The 18,476-nt window shown below is 37.9% G+C and overlaps 1 protein-coding gene across 5 annotated transcripts in view; it reads left to right on the forward strand.

Moving 5' to 3' along the window:
- The window catches only part of LOC125057970, a 133,734-nt gene that overhangs the window by 108,684 nt on the left and 6,574 nt on the right, over positions 1-18,476 (forward strand). For all 5 annotated transcript variants that reach the window (XM_047662061.1, XM_047662269.1, XM_047662197.1 and 2 more), the window contains 2 exons: positions 1,134-1,332; positions 10,610-10,893. In XM_047662061.1, the coding sequence (XP_047518017.1) occupies positions 1,134-1,332; positions 10,610-10,893 (483 nt within the window). The remainder of the gene's footprint in view (positions 1-1,133; positions 1,333-10,609; positions 10,894-18,476) is intronic.

Below are 18,476 nucleotides of genomic sequence, written 5' to 3' on the forward strand. Positions count from 1 at the left end.
TATAAAAATTTTTGCCTTAAATATATTTTATATCTTAGCATATATCTTTGAATTCTTTTATTTTCTATTTTATATTATTCCAATGCACAAATAATTTACTCAATATAACTACAGATCTAGCGAGTTTTTAGTTTATGGATCAGCTTTGTCTTTTGCTTATTTAGTTATCATTTCTACCTACGTAGTCTTATGTCAGACAAATGTACCGATCTAGTTGACCCAGTTTCTAACCGGATTAATGGTAAATGCCTATTTGTAATTATAGATATAAAAGCCGGCTTAGGCCCATTATGGTTAATACAATTCAAGTGTTTTTGTAGTAATTATATCAAATCAATGTAGCTACTTTAAATAAGGTGCCGCGCCCAAGTTTATTCAATAAATGCCAAATTAATATCACAAAAATTATCGCAAACATTTTGTTACATCTTTAAGTTACATACCTTTTATACTGTAAAACAAATATAAAATAAAATTAAGAAATGTTACCTCTAGTAATACTTCTACATAAAAAAACAATAGGCGTGAAATGGGCGTATTATATTTTCATCGACAATTGAGATTTTAAAAACACATTAAGTTGTTAGGTGGAGATTGTTCTTGTATCGGTCGGGAGTTGTGTAATACGTTGATAACATCAACAGACCAATGCATAGGATGATTATTATGTAATATCATTGTAAGTAGGCAGGTTTAATTAGACTTTCGTTTGTTGATGAACAAATCATTAACTGTTACAAGCCGGAAATAATGATTCTACTCTTAATTAGGACGTTTCATGTCTAAATTTAGAAAAGTGTTTTGATTTAAAATATATAGAAATTTAAGAATACTGAAATAATGTTGATATTTTAGATTTAATACGAGAGTGATATTCGAAATATAATATATAGATATAGAAAAAAAAGAAAAATGTTGTCATTTATATTTAATTAAAAATAAATGATCTAAACCTTTCTTTACAATTAATCTAATTTAGAAACTACTGTCCTCAAATACAAGCTACCTCAATTAGCTATTTAGTTAGTTTTTATTATGCTTAAATGACGTTAAAATTTGACGATCATCATAAACGTACTTATGTTTATATTAGTCTTTATAATGAAATATTAAAAGTTCCTTTTTCTTTTTAGCTATTCGACATGAAAAAATTTCAATCAAACGTGAATCGGGAGTTGCGTCGCTCGTATCCAGACAGACGGCGTCTTGAGACACAGTGCCTCAGCGCAGTGGCTTTTGTGAAGTCAGAGAACGACCTTCTAGAATGCCCCATCTGGGCCCTGGTCATCAATGTCGTTGCTATGGACATGCTCAAGTCTAAGTTACCCCCAGGTAAGTCAAACATTATCCTATAATATAGATTGAATAAAACAAATCAATAAAACATTGATTGACATAACCGTTACACATTTAAAGAAAAAACTTTTTACCGGATTAAAGTTATGTATTATTATAAATTTACAATTATTTAACATAATTTTAAATTTATCCGACGTTTCGCGTGCTTTACAGCGTGCGTGGTCACGGTGACCATACGTCGGATAAATTTAAAATTATGTTAAATAATTGTAAATTTATAATAATACATAACTTTAATCCGGTAAAAAGTTTTTTCTTTAAATACTAAAGAATTTTTACACGATTCAATAAGGTGTGGAGTTGCTTTTTTATCTATGAAAAGACTAGGATATCCTATTTATGGTTAACGTGAATCTAGATTAAAGAGCAAAAACTATCGCACTGAACAAAGAGACCAGAAGGTATGCACTTTACTGAACAACACGTGTTCCGCAGTAAAGTCTTGTATCCGGCTGACAAGCTAATTGACCTTGACGGACCGTTCGCTTTCTATAATGTTATTACGTTTATTTAAATTACCCTTATTCCAACTTGGAAACAAATATCCCTAAAATTTGTATGCATTTATAGTTTCATAAAAATAAAAGATTAAATAGTGATCCAGTAATTGCTAAAACAGAAATCTACATTTCGCATGATTTTTTGAAAGTGATTTATGAATCTTATTCACTAGTGAAATAATAAATTAACAAAATTCGCTTCTAGTCTATAAAATTTTGGATGGATTGGATAGGATGCCCAGAATCCCATCTGATCCTAATCAGACCATGGGACCACCTGGAAAGTGTACCTGTCAAAGAATTAATTCTTCAAATCAGTGCGTCTTCGGTTAACAAGAAACATTAATAAAAAACGAAAAATTAAGTACCATCTTACTTGTTAGTATTACACAACTATTCGCACATATTACCTACAGCTTAGTTGACACCAGAATGTTATAATATATAAGTGGCAAATAAATTGTATCGTTAATATTAATATCCTTCTTACTAAAATGGTGAATTATGAAACAGATCGTGTATAAGATCAAACTGATAAAAATTATTTCATTCCCACAGACGCCTTTCACTGCTACATTGATCTATATTTTTTCTGTATTCATTGACGTTTTCGACACCGTGTGAACAATTCAATACATTTAGATAGCTATGGAAAGTGTTTATCTCTCAGTAGAAGGGGATGTCTTTATGAATATATGCTTTATTGCCGCTCCGTTATATCCCTATCATCATAAGAACCCAATAATATTTACTATATATAAATCCGCTTAATTTAATGAGGCACCGATCGAGTTTCAGTGGTGACGCGATGAAGCTTAGGTTCAAACGCTCATTTCAATCCTGTAATATTTTAAATTATATTAAAAGAATACCAAGTCTGACGTTTGACACAAAGCCTCCCTGAATCCTACAGAGCTTAAGTTCAAACAAAATTATTAATTTGATTTAGCTTTACAACAAAGGAACTTTCTCAAAAGTATCGTCTGGGCTGAGCTTTATTTTCAGCGAGCTGAGTTATAAGATAAAATTCCTCGTACAACAAAAAGGCCATTTGAAAATTGATTGTCTCAATAAAGCGAACCCTTCTAACCACAAATTTGTCACGGTGATGATTCAGCAAAAACCCGGCACCGGGAAGTAACTTTATTAAATCCATTTGTTGAGCCTTGCAGCTTCGATCCAAAAAAACTAACGCACGCGTGGAATCTTAATCAATAGGTTTTTTCTAAAAATTAATTACTTTGTCGAAAATTGTATTATATTACGTACTAAGGAAAAAATATTATTATTAAACACGTTGTTATTGGTGGGTTATCTAAAACATATCTTCAGCAACTTCATAATTATCAGTTATTTAAGTATTTAGTAATAAATTTCAGATTAGTAGAGCTGTTTTTACTATTCCTTAATAAGTTATGAAGTTCAAGTTTCCGCAAATATCTCCTCAGATACAATAGGTAAGGTTTTATCCTTTATCTTTCCTTTTTAACTTTTTAATGTAATCCACACCTGTTTCTCAATTAAAATCTTATATCTAGATAGCAATGATATTTAACTTTTAAACCTTAATCTTTTCCTGGTTATCAGAGCCTTCACTAATTTCTTTAACATATCAAAAAGCATTGGTCATAAAATGGATTTATCAAATTCAAATAAAATTGGTTATACTCCGTAATTTTCAATGCAATATTTCAATCAAAGCTACTATTTGTTTGAAAATGTTAGTATCGTTTTTGCAATTTTTCTTACTTCAACCACAACGCAATCTCGCACTCAAAGATCCCACAGCTGAATAGAAAGACTAACTGTCTATAGAAACAAATCGGATCGGCCATTTATCTTAGAGCCATTATTTAGCACGAAACTGACGCAAACACTATTTGTAACGGGCATATTGTATTTGAAACGTGAATTTACTCCGAAGTACTTCCTTTTATACACTTTATTTATTTAATATAATTTTCGTTGTTTGAATTATGTAGGGACAATAAGTAGGCTATAGTTCCACAGAATATAGCTTTACTTTTAAGATTTAATAATACTTGTGAGCGTAAAAAACACTACAAAAGTTATAATTTAATTATCATTTACTGCTTCTGTATTATTATAATATAATTATTCCCTTTTTTGTAAACTTCTTCATAATTTAATGTTTAATTTCATATAGATAAATGACAATGCAAACAAACCGAATGAACGGAAACTAATGTTCGTTTATTCGGGTTGGCTGGAATCTGTCCGATCAATAAAGTATAAATAAAATAATATCTGAAAAGCAATAATGAATTAATATTCTAACAAGTTTTTTTTGTGATACGTAAGTTTTTACCAGTTAGTAAAAGCTAAATTGCCGCATATAACCTCCCCACGGTCACAAAGTGCAGTCAAAACGCTTTACCTTGTCTCAGACCTCAAGATTATGCAAGTGAACAATGAGACGACCTCTATCTTATCATTAAAATACTAACGAACAAAATTTAATGTTTTAATTCCTTCTCACGAATAACTACCACGACCTTGAACAGTTTTCGTAACCAGAGAACAACTTATTATTAAAAAATATGTTCCTACGTCACTATTAAAAAAGAAAGTCAAAGCCATAATGTTCTGATAGAGGTGAATTAAAGAATATAAAAAAATTTATGTAGTGATAATAATAAATTCGCTTAAAACTTTTCGAGCTGACCTTTCAATAATATCTTCGAAGTTATAGGGCTGCTCTGGACTGGTTTTTTCGCACCAAGGTGATCTGCTGATGATTGGCAAAGACTTCCGGAATCTGTAATTGTTATTACAATGTATAAGAAGTTCATAAATGGATGTAAATACGGCATATGCATTTAATGTAAACCAGGTGCAAAGTATATATTTTGCAAGAATCAAGATAGGGGCAAAACTTATAGGTATTAATTAAAATATATAGTAAACTAGCAGACTAGGCCAAGCGTTGCTGTGGCTAAAGTTTTTGTTATACTACATAGTAGTAATCTATTCAAGGGAAACGGTAGGAGAACACCAGTCATGGGGACCACCATGCTTTGGTGGTTATGTCATTAAATTGTAGCTTATGTGAAACGTTGGTACTTTCAATACAGCGCCATCTGTTAGAATTGTGACTATTAAATAATAAACAAATATTTTGCAATAAAATAATATTGCGGGTCTAAATTGAGATGTAAGCTATCCAATCTTTTAAGTTAGGTCCAAATTTGATTGATATCGGTTTGGTAGTTTAGGAGTCCATAGCGGACAAACAACGTGACACGTAATATTTATTATTTTATAATTATATATATATTAAGATATTGTTATATAAAAATATTGTTTTCTTACCTGCGCAAGTAATTTTCAGAAAGATATCATGGAATCAATTTTAATTTATATAAAACGTATATAATATATATAAACTTTTATAAAATAATGAATCTGTACCAATCCATTTAAAGTAATTTTATAAATTGCGCTCAATTGCATCTCGTGTATTGTGAAATCAAATCTAATATCATAATATTGCACATCATTTCACTCAAGTAGTCTGTAACCATATCGCTAACGCCAAACCAACATTAGATCTTAATATTGGTTATGTGCAAATAACATGGGCACATGGTAGAATAATGTTGGAACCTAGTTGATTTAAAACTCTGGAACCAAAGCTATGGATCAGTATAAAAGATAATGTGGGCCCACTGAAACTCGGTGATGCTGCAACATAAAACTGATTTGGGCCTATCTTTGGTTTAAATGATTGTATCTTTTGGTGTATGTGATGCTTAATCAAATAAATATTTTTCCACTTTTCTACAACCTGGATGTTGTGGATTCGTAATCGTATTTACCTATGCTCTATTAAGGGGACGAGGAATTTCCAGCTATCGTTCACAACCATATTTAGGTTGTATATTATAATAATATTCACTAACAATAAATAATTTACAAATCCCGTACTAGTGAGATTTACACGAAAATGTTTCTTGTTGAACGAATATTTTACGCACACCATACATTGTTATACCATAATAACTATGGAAAAGAACTAGGTACGCGATGCGGTATAGTGTACTTAGTTCCCGTGGTTCCTGATAAGATTCTCTGATTTCCGTTGCGGTTTAAGACCATTATCGGTTGAGGCAAATAAAATTTATTCTTCCGGGTATGAAAGTCTTTACATAACGTTATGGTCTACGCCTTTTTTCTGTCCGAACCTTCAACGCTTTAGTTTTCCGTTTCCGTATGTCATATTGAAATCACTCTTTAATGTCATGGCTAGGCTTGCATTATATAGGTCGGTTATCGAAAGCTGGCGCGTTCACAGTACTCACACTAATGCAATTTCACTATACAGTATGTTTAAAAATATGACTTTTTTGCCAAGCTATATATTTTTGTCTACTCTGGTTTTAGTAAGGTTGGTTGGGTTGTAAATAAATAAAAATGTGTCAAATACATATAAATATTTTGTGCATACGAGGGTGGATCCAAAAGTTCTAAGCCGGACCAAGAACGTAAAAGAGTAGTTTGTGTAAATAATTTTTCATTTTTCGACATAAACTCCATCTAGCTCAACACACTTCACTTTTACTTCACTAACAACTCTTTCAATACTCCTCTTAGAAACCTCAATAATAACTGAAAGAATACCAATTATTCCGTACTTAACAGATATTTAAAAATAGATATTATGCAATCGATCGAAGGAGATCGTGACATGAAAATCAAATTTAGTAAGTGGTCCAAAGAGTGATATAATCCTCCATTTTGAGTCCATTCTCACTTCGTCTTCATTTGTCTCGATGTGAACTAGATGTAGATCCCACTTTTGAACTCATTTGGTATTTAGTTGTAATTAACCTAAGAATTCATTTGGTATTTTACATATTTATAAAACGAAATTCAATCATGAAATAATTTGGCAATGTTTTGCAGACACATTTCGATTTCATCATGAAGGTCGTCATATTCGTGACTCAAAACATAACTGGATCGTGGAATCGCACATTTACCCACATTATACAATACCGTAATAGCTAAGTGGAACGTGCATCTTTGAATTGGATATTAATGCGTAAATGTAAATTTAAAATATTTCAAATAAAACTAAATTTTAACATCCCGTTGAACCATTTAATCTTTTGCTTGTATAACGAAACAGATTCAGAAATCTTGGAGGTTCTTTAAGATTCAATAACATAAATCTATTTAGCTAATGAATGTTCTTCGCTTACACATACACATTCGCAAAGTGTTACTATTGTTGATTATGATACGGTTGTTATTCAAATGGATTGGTTCGTTAATGAAGATAACTAAATTTCATATGAGTAGCAATTTTTGATATATTGATTTTGCATAATCACACTGAACATTGTTACAGTTGCCCTTTTTCTCTTTATTATAAACCTAGCTACAAATATCTCAGTATAATTGACAAGATATCACTGCATATGTAGTTCCATAAAAACATGAGCTATTTCGTAAAACTCGATCAGAAAGTAGCTAATAACATCTGTTTACTACTGTTACTAAATTGATTTACATCACACTTTCGATAGTTCACTCATGGATTGTTTTGCATAATTCCGTCACGATTTGTCTGGACTGACCGCTAATGTTTCAGTTACCGTTTGTTTCAAATTATGTGTTCTGAATACGTAGTCGTACGACAATAGGCATCGACGACATCAGACGATTTTTGTGACACAGAAAAAAATTATATTACCCTAAGTTGAAGTGAAGGTCCCAGTTTTATTCAAAATATTTTTAACTTACAAGTGTTTGTCGGAACTTTTTATATCTCGTCTCCGATGCTAGTGGTTCCACTTTGAAAAATGGTTTAGCTTAACATTCAGATCAGCAAGTCTAATATGAATTCTAAGGCCGTGGCGCTCGTGTAGAATTTATATGTAGTACACCGGTTTATTCTAATAAAATATATCTTAAACATTTTAAAACGAATAAACCGCTAAACGTAAGAAATACTAACTGTTAACTAAACAAATCTTGTAATATAAATTACACTATCTTTGCATATCCTAAAACAGACTTACTTCGTATTTGATAGCATAGACTACATCTTGCTATTGTAAAAGCTAAGATTCAAAGACGTTTGAGTGCGAACTTACTTCTACTCTTAACTCTGATGTTTTTAAAGGATACTGTAAAAAAGAGAAGATTACTTACTCTACGGATGATCATAAAAATTTAGAATCTTATATGACATATTAATAGACGTTAGTGTGAATTTGTCTTGGCTTACCTTTTGTGTCTGAATAGCCCTGTGCGTTTCGTAGTCAAGATTTGTTGAGCGCTATCTTGTTGTTACAATCACTATCTAGCATCAGAGGAATAATGCCTTTAAACACCTTTGTTGTTTTGTCTTCGTTTACACTGTATTTACCTTTATCGATGGTGTTAATGTGTGAATTTTTCGATTTCCTCCTTAGAAATTGTTTATCTATATATTATAAATTACAGGTTGTTAGATAATGTCTATTATTTTGCAATGAAACAGCGTATTAGAAATCTTCAATATGGAACTATTTACAAGGAATTTAATTTAATTTCGTTTAAAAATTTAACCATAATACTAGTGTATAAAAAGTATTAAGTTCATAATTTACTAGGAGTTTATTTAAAAAATATATGTTAAACAAATAATAACATAAATTCTTACAATTTTCATCAAAGCAACAAAGCTATTTAAATGTGTTATAATGATGCACTGGTGTATTTCTTTGATTTTCGAATTGTGTATAACATTGTTACCAAAAACACGTTAATGCGTTTTTCTATTTAATGCATATATATCCATAAATATATGTATTAAATAGAAAACGTACAGACAAATCCGTTTATATTGATACCGTTATATTGAGTGCAGTCTAGGAGATAAGTAGGATTACTAATAAACTGGAACGAACTTTGCATTACTGCATTTTGTTGCATGTTATTATGCAACCAAAGCTGAGATTACTTGCATGGCTGTTTAATATAAATGCTGTTATAATAATTTTCTATTAAATAAATTCGGTGCAGTTTATATTCCTACTGCGTGCTAAGATCAACATTCCTTTCGGCAATTGCCATTTCTTCTTTTGCTATTATTTTGTTATTATTAGGTAATTGTGTTAATAACTCAACTATGTTAAAAAGTACGTTAGTAAGGTACTTATGTATAAGTAGAAATAAAGGACGATATATATTCTAATGCTAAAACCTTCAACCTTTAACTGATCAAGTCGTGGCGAGTGATTGCCATTCGATCCCGGCATCACGACATCATGCTCATACATTGCGCAAATTTAAATGTTGCCAATTGCTATGTTACTTAATGCGAAAATTATATTTTCTTAATAATTTGGTTACAACTTAGATGAATTCCAATATTACAATACGACACGTAGACATTATCGAAATTCAGTATATAAATATTAATAATCCAGTGCAACAACCCTAAATGGATCTTGTTCACCATCCGTTTCTTTGATCATTTCATAGACTTGAAGGTGATCAGTCTTGTGTGTCTAAGACATGTTGTTTTTGGATTAGAGACATGCTGGTTTCCTCATTCACCGTAGGAGCAAGTGCTAGTTGGTCATGGAAAGAAAGTTTATTGGTGCGCAGCCGTGATTCGAACACACGACTTCAGGCGCCTAAGGCACTGGTCTTCGGTATATAAACGAACTAATTTATTGAATGTGTTTTCTTAAGATTATGTAATGTATAGGTCACATCACGTAAAATACATTAATATATTCTACTGTAAATAAAAATATAACTGCAATGTAGTAATCTAAGATAATCTCCACTTATTATCATCGAATGAAATAATTGACGGGTCCCTATCTCTACGTGACATGCTATTGTAGTTAAATATTGATTTTATTACTAAATAACAACCACATTCCAAATGAATCATCAACAGGTATTAATAACTTAACCAATTATAACATGTCTATGCTCAATAAACTAATAAAACCGCGTAATTCGATGTGGCTTCCTTAAGTTTTTTGGTTGAAATTCGTTCTTTGATTCACCCGTTTATTTTTAGTTATGCAAAGCTTACTTTACAAGTAGCTTACATATTGAATATATAATTAAGTTATATAGAAAACCTTTACCTTTAATATTCATAAGGATTCGTAAAAAAAATCTGTACTGACTTTTCAGTCAAGTCCCGTAAGTAAATTGGTCGCGTTTCTTTTGCTTCACTGACTCAATTTTCTTAAGAGAGTTCAAAACTGGCTTTATTATTATAACTCAGTTATGTTAAAATAAATCGCATATTTTGTAAATTTTAACTACACTTCCTTTAATTTCGTTTAAAAAATTAACCATACCACTAGTGAGTATTAAACTCGTTCATAATTTACTAGAAGTTTAGTTTTTTTTAATTTCTTTATTTTACATATAATAAGTTACATTAGAAAACCGCTGTGGTTTGTATTAATGTAACCATAGCAGTCTTGTTTAGGAGCGCCACAATCGCATATAAAAGTAGTTTTTTAATTTACTGTTTATGTTGGTTGGCGTTAAGCAATCTAATATCTGATTGGGAAGACCATTTATTAGCCGCGGTAGCAAATATCTCAACGTTCTCTCGCCGTATACGTTGTATGCTCTCGATGTACAGAGCCGAACTTGCGTTACCGCTCGGGTCTGTACGTTAGTTAAAATGGCTAGCTTTCTTCCTTCCTACTCGTAATACTGTAATTTATTTCCTTATTCTTATCATAACTTTTTATCAACAGTTCAAAGACCATTGGACATTAAGAACCGGCCGCGTATCCCGATTCCTGATGAGGATCCTTACAGTATCGCCAGTTCCAATCTTAACGGATCTGGATCGAGCGGTAGTTCCGGTGGCTATGGACACAACGGGCATAATGGTCATCTAATCACAAACGGGCACAACGGACATGGTGTCGTGGCAGCCACCCGGGAGCAGCTCATGATGCAAATGGGGCAGAGGAGAGAGAAGCCACCGAAGTTGCCGCCGAGGGAAAATGGATATGGACCAGCTGATATTCCTAAAGTGAGTAAAAGAGAGTTTTTGGTTATGAAAGTGCATATTAGTCGTTAGAAATACAGTCAAAACCGTTTACGACGACATCGTTTAGAATAACATGCCGGTTATGTTGACCAAAATCCAAGGTCCCGGCTGAATTCTATTGTATTAGGTACTACTTAAAAACAACGACATCGGCTGTTACGACTATTGGTTTTTACGACCAAATATGAGTAGTCCTTTCGATGTTGTTATACCTAACAGATTTTGACTGTTGTTGAAAGTCGCATAAAAGGATTTTTCCATAATTAAAAGAAGTTTATTATACGTATACCGCATTATTATTATTATGTACTTAACTGTGCAATATTTCGATCACATTTAATACGCCACAATTTTCAATGAGAATTGAGCTCTGATATCAAATGCACCATAGATCTAAAATCGGTGACTTTCAGCAATAAGCAGTTTATATAATTTGATTTGCAAATGCTATTATCTTAATAATGATTTGTTAATTTAATATGTTAGATCTGACGTTAGATTAAATTTGGCTACTTTTAAAGTCGAATTTCGCAATTGAAAATTACATTAAGTTCTTTTACTTATGTTGATGCCAACCCCCACGACACCTCAGAGACTCAGGCCTGCACAGGATTATACGATTATTCGTTTGAGAACACCCGTGCAGTAACCAAAGTACCTCGGTGCGGCTTTGAATACCGGTGGGGTTTGACTTCGTACGTACTACTGTTCTAGCCAATCCCGACGTCGCCTCAGAGACTCGGGCCTGCACGGGATTAGACGTTTAGATGTTCGTTTGAGAACACCCGTGCAGTAACCAAAGTAACCTCGGCGCGGCTTTGAATACCGGTGGGGTTTGACTTCGTACGTACTACTATTGTAGCCAATCCCGACGTCGCCTCAGAGACTCGGGCCTGCACGGGATTAGACGTTTAGATGTTCGTTTGAGAACACCCGTGCAGTAACCAAAGTAACCTCGGCGCGGCTTTGAATACCGGTGGGGTTTGACTACGTACGTTTTGTCAAGACGGTTCGACGTATCGCTGGCACCGCCTTAACCCACGCACCCCTGCTAGTGCGTAATTGTAGGATGTTGTCTTGAAATGAAACTGCGCCTTGTTCTTGTTTCTTGCTTCGCCGATTATTCTTGGGTCCCAGTTCGTTGCGGAGGAAAAAGAGGATTTTGCGTAAATCTCGCCGAGCTTAAGTACTCAAACAGTATACCGCGACGAGAGCTGCGCTTACAGAAATCTGCGCGCGTATACCGCGACGAGAGCTACGCGACCCTTTTATTCGGCGAAGCATTTTATTAATTTATTTAACTGTATTTTTCCCTTGAATTATTTACATATTTTTATCTAACTTATTTATACTAAAATTCTACTTATGAGCTATCAACAATATTCTTATTTTACTTATAGCTCATACTTAATTACCAAACAATATTCATATTTAACCTATAGCTCATACTTAATACTATTTAAATCTATGAGTCGCCAACATTCTCCCCCTCGTGCGTAGCACCGTCATTCCTGCACGGCGACTTCGCAGGCACCAAGATGACGATCCTCGACGATGGTCTTCGTAACACTCCACCTTTGGTCGCGACGTCCACGATCCTGGTTCTTCCGTCGGGCCCGGGGTACGTGGTTTCGATGATTCCCCTGGGCCAAGTGCATCGTGGTAGCGTGCGATCTACGATAAGAACCACATCGCCTGGCTGCAGCTGCTCGCCTTCCCGTCGTCCTGTCGTTTTCCTGGGCAGTAGCGTGGGCAAGTACTCCCGTAGCCATCTCCTCCAAAAGTGATCAGAGAGTCGTTGGACGGTCTTCCAATCGTCTCTGCCCACCAGCTTTGCATCAGGAAAATGCCCAACGCGTGCAGCTCCACTGGATCGCCCAATGAGAAAGTGATTTGGGGTTAGCGCCTCCTCTTCCGAATTGTCAGCTAGGTTCGTTATTGGTCTGGAATTAACCATGTGTTCTGCTTCCAACAGCAACGTATGCAGAACTTCCTCTCGTGGAACGCGCTCCTTTAATGTAGCGTCCAGTGCGACCTTAATGGAGCGCACCAATCGTTCCCAAGCTCCTCCCATATTTGGTGCGCCGGGAGGAATAAATTTCCACTGTATGCCAACCTTCTCTGCTTCTGTGACGATTTCCTCTCTTTTAAGCTCTTCAATGGCTGTTTGGAGTTCTTTGCTGGCCTTAACAAAGTTTGTTCCATTATCGGAATAAATTATCTTTGGCATTCCTCTTCGAGCAGCGAATCTCCTTAACGCCATTATAGTAGAGTCCGTCGTCAGGCTGGGCACTATCTCGATATGTACTGCCCTTGTGGTCAGGCATGTAAACAAGGCTCCCCATCTCTTCTCTCTTCGTCTGCCGATCGCCACGAGCATTGGACCGAAGTAGTCCACACCTGTGCACGTGAAAGGGGGCTCACCATGTCTCAGCCTTTCTTGAGGTAAGTTCCCCGCCGGATGTTCCGCTGGTTTACCCTTCTTCAGCTTGCAGTGCTGGCAGTTTTGTTGTATACTACGCAGCACTGATCTCAAGCCTAACATCCAGTATTTTTGCCGTATTTCGTTCATTACTGTGGCTTGATTTCCATGGTTGTATTTTTCGTGATAATGTTTAATCATCAATCTCCCAATGGCGCTCCTGCCATCCAGTACTATGGGCGTTAAATAGTCGTTGTCAACGCCCGCTACGGTTCTTGCTCTACCTTGAAGTCTTATGAGATTGTCTTTCATAGTGACGTCTAGCCTTTTCAATTGGCTTCTATTCTCCGTCGTGCGCCCTTGTTTGAGATTTTTAATGTCTTGTTCAAAGCTGCTTTGCTGACATTGGGCGATTAGAACTTCCTGCGCTCGTAATAGGTGTGTCTCGCCGATCGGAAGGTAAGTTCGCCTCTTTTTTGCACTTTTATTGCAGCGCTCGAGGTTCGACGGCTTCTTTTCTCTACATAGGTCGATGAATTGTAGCACCCTAGCAGTCGATCTCCACAATCTTGTCCACGATGATAAGTTTTCGGGAACCGGAGTAATTTCACTGCGGCGAAGTGTATTCACCTGCTCAGTCGTTCTGTCTTCGTCGCATTTTTCCTTTTTAAAACTTCGTGGAGCTGGCCATTCTTCTTCGCCTTTTGACAGGAAATCTGGACCCTTGAACCACCGATGTTCCGCGTTAAATTCTTCCGGTGGACTCCTGGTCGCATCATCGGCAGGATTCTGCGCTGTAGGCACCCATCTCCAGTCTTGCGGTTTTGTCAGATCCTCTATCTCCGCAATTCTATGAGCTACGAAGGTCTTAAACGTTCGGGGATCTGCCTTTATCCAGGAAAGTACCACACTCGAATCCGTCCAAAACGTTTTCCTTGTAACTTGCAGGTCGAGTTCTTTTCCCACTGAGTCTGCAAGTCTACTACCTAATAGAGCTGCCTGCAGTTCAAGCCTCGGCATAGATGTTGGTTTCAGAGGCGTCACTCTCGACTTGGCGGCGACGAGGTTTATCAAGTATTTTCCTTTACCTCTGGTTCGCCAATATACTGCGGCTGCATACGCTGTCTCACTCGCGTCAGTGAAAGTATGCAGCTCCCCCTCAGTGCAGAATGGTGACATGCATCGCGGCAGTCGGATGTCTTTTATTCTACCGATATGCTCTAGGTAGCTCTTCCAAGCTTCAGTGTCGTCTTCAGTGATTTGGTCATCCCATCCAACACCACTGCGCCATATCTTTTGGATGAGCTTCTTTCCTTGGATGAGAATGGGTGATAGCAGTCCGAGTGGGTCGAAGGTAGACATCACAGCTCCCGTGACTTCTCGTTTTGTTGGAGTCTGCATGCCTCGCGCTACCTCGTCAGGGATTTTCCTAAATTGGCTTCTAAATCCAAGACAATCCTCTGACGTCAGCCATCTCAGTCCCAGAGTCTTTTCTTCGTTTTCACCTAGGTGCACTTCCTGTTCGCCGCCGGCTTCTACGATCTCCTTTTTATTCGACGCCCATCCTCGTAGCTCGAAGTGCGCCTTCTGGTGGATCAAGTCGACTTGCTGCATTACTCGTTTGCAATCTTCAACACTGTGGAAACTTTGCAAATAGTCATCCATATAGTGATTCCGCTCTATTGCTTGCGCCGCTTCTGGATATTTATGAAAGTAGGTCTTTGCGTTCTTGTTTTTTATATAAATAGCGGTGCAAGGCGACGACGCAGCTCCAAATATAACTGATGTCATTCTATATTCCTTTACTGGCGCTTCCTTGTCTTTTCGCCATAGGAACCTGAGACTGTCTCTATCTTCTTCACGTATTTTCACTTGCAGAAACATCTCTTTTATATCGGCCGCTATTGCTACAGGGCCTTGACGGAATCGCAGTAGCACTCCAAATATTGACTGTAGTAAGTCCGGGCCGGACAGCAGAACGTCGTTGAGGCTGACTCCGTTGTATTTGGCCGCAGCGTCGAAGACAATTCTTAGCTTCTTTTTCAGAGGATGAACCACTGGGAAGTGAGGCAGGTACCATTTTTTGTTCGATGTGCAGTCGGCTGGTGCTTCTTCAGCGTAGTTGCTTTTCAACAGATTGTCTATCTGCGCGCTATACTCATTTTTTAATTTAGCGTCCTTACGCAGCTTTTTTTCAATCCCTTGAAATCTGTTGAAAGCTGCTGCGTAATTATTTGGAAGACATACATCTTCCTTTTTCCACAACAGTCCGACCTCGTATCTGCCATCTTCCAACTGTCGGCTGGTTCTATCCAATATGTCCAGTGCTCGCTGTTCGATATCCGTTGAAGGCTTCTTCGGCTGAACCCCCAAAGACTCAATAGTGAAGTGTTCCCTCACCAGCTGATCTATTTTGTCTTCGACGACGTTTGCGTGTGCACATGTGTTCACATAATTGATCGGCGACACGCCACTGCTGTCGGAGCCGTGGAGAACCCATCCTAACTTCGTTCGTGACGCCACCGGCTGCCCTGGCTTTCCACGTCGTATTTGTAGTGAGACAATATATTCCCAATTGTCTTGGCCAATGAGCAGCTTCGGCGCCTCAGCTTCGTAGCACACGTCTTGTAGTAAACCCAGCAAGTGATGACACTTCTTTAGTCGGCTTTTATCTACAAATTGAGGGTTTAATTTGAGCTCCTTGATCGTTCTTGCCCGCTTAAGTGTGCTCTTCTCGCTTTGTTTGATCCCTTTCAGTTCGATATCTAAAATCATGGAGTCGTGATTTTTCATTTGCCCTCCGCCGATAGTTTCTATATTCAGGGCTTCGCGAGGACCCTTGATGCCGATGCTCGAAGCCACGTTTTCGTCAAGCAGTGTCACCGTTGAGCCTTCATCTAGCAGCGCCAGTACTTGTTTGCTCCCAGCCGGTCCGTATATCTCCACCTTGAGCATCTTAAGAATAGCTTTCGGTGTGCTTATTGTATTGACCGTCGCTGTCTCGGGCGCTGCCTCTTCCTGACATCGTTCGCTCTCCGACGACACATGTAGTAGGCTATGGTGCCATCTTCGACACAACTTGCACGGTGGTCTTCGGCATGTTTCTTTCCGGTGCTTCCCAGCGAGGCACTTGAAGCAGACCTTAAGCCTCTTAACTGTTTCCCATCTCTCGTTGACTGCCGCTTTTAGGAATCTTTGGCAGTCTTTCAGTTTATGTGTACCTTCACAGTCTGGGCACTTGATTTCTTCAGGTCTACTCCTTTCAGCGATATTATACGTAGCTTGCTTCACTGGCCTTCTTATCGCTGCGCTCGGTCGTACGCTTTTGCTGTCTTCGAGTACTGCGAATGCGCCGCATTTGTCCGCTTCTAAATTGAGGAAGTTGCTTATCGATTGGATATCACTGAACGATTCCTCTTCCCTCGCAGCCGTGAAATCATACCATCTGAATCTGAGAATTGGAGGCATCTTCTCTATTATAAGTTTCACGATTTCAGGCGAGTAGAGGTATTGCGGTCTCTTCAATCCCTTTATGGCGGCCACGCTGTTATTTATTTGGCTGGCGAAGACGCATATGTCCCTGGGATTTTCCGTCGTTCTGGGAAGCGCCTTTAATTTCTCCAGTTCAGCTAGCACCAGCGCGTCGGGTCTACCAAATCTTCGGCGTAAAGCGTTAATAACTTCTTCAGGCATTGCCTCTGAGTACAAGAGGCTCTTAATGCTTTCTCTCGCTGTGCCTTTAATCGCTTTACGTAGGCGCGCCATATTCTGAATGCCAGAGAACATCGGAGATGTGTCTTCATATACGACTCGAAACGCCGTCCATTCGGAGCTGTCGCCTTCAAATATCGGCAGCTCTTGAATGTACTTCGGTTGCGGCGCTACATGTGTCGTCATGGCTTCCTTTATTGCGTCAGCTATTGCTCGAATGTCGCTCTTTGTTTCTGTTTCTTCTGGCCTTTGTGCCGATGAGCGCATCCAGTTTGCCACCTTTTCTTCATGGTTATCGTTGACGTCTTCTATAAAGGAGTCTTCTTCTTCCGTTTCTGCTTCTAATCGTAATCTGGCCAGGCGTGCTGCTGCCTGCGCTTCCCGCAGCTCGCAGCGAGCCAGCTCTTCTCTGGCCTCGGCTTGTCTTCTTGAGCTGGCTCTGGATACGGCTCTCGATGCGGCCCGCCGGGTGGAACCCGCTGGTGCCAGATTCAATGCTTGATCTGGCTGGCTGGCTGCGCTCGTCGACGTGGACTGCTCTATCGTTATCTCTTCGCCTGTGGTCCGGACTTCGGACGTAGTGGCGGAGGTAACAGTCGTCGTCGATTCCCCTCGCTGCATCCCGTTCTGTGACCTTGTGACTGGCATTTTCTTTTCGCAGTATTCACTTCTTGATGACAACCGTTGCAGGATCCGGCGCTCGAAGGACCACTGTTGATGCCAACCCCCACGACACCTCAGAGACTCAGGCCTGCACAGGATTATACGATTATTCGTTTGAGAACACCCGTGCAGTAACCAAAGTACCTCGGTGCGGCTTTGAATACCGGTGGGGTTTGACTTCGTACGTACTACTGTTCTAGCCAATCCCGACGTCGCCTCAGAGACTCGGGCCTGCACGGGATTAGACGTTTAGATGTTCGTTTGAGAACACCCGTGCAGTAACCAAAGTAACCTCGGCGCGGCTTTGAATACCGGTGGGGTTTGACTTCGTACGTACTACTATTGTAGCCAATCCCGACGTCGCCTCAGAGACTCGGGCCTGCACGGGATTAGACGTTTAGATGTTCGTTTGAGAACACCCGTGCAGTAACCAAAGTAACCTCGGCGCGGCTTTGAATACCGGTGGGGTTTGACTACGTACGTTTTGTCAAGACGGTTCGACGTTTAAATCTATGAGTCGCCAACAACTTATTTGAAATAAGTAATTCTCGTATTACGCAATTTACTGCAATTTTTACACCTACGTTCTGTGTATGTGAACAATTTTCCTTTATCATACGGCTATTTCAAAACTGTAAACCAATAAATATTTGGATAATAGCTTTTTCTTAATTTACTTTTAAAATAAAGGTTTCCAATACACATTTTGATAAAAGCTTAGTATTAAAGAAGACCCAGAAAAAGCTATAGGTAGGTACGCAATAACAAA

The sequence above is a fragment of the Pieris napi genome, chromosome 1, assembly GCF_905475465.1.
Source record: "Pieris napi chromosome 1, ilPieNapi1.2, whole genome shotgun sequence".
Classification (NCBI taxonomy): domain Eukaryota; kingdom Metazoa; phylum Arthropoda; class Insecta; order Lepidoptera; family Pieridae; genus Pieris; species Pieris napi.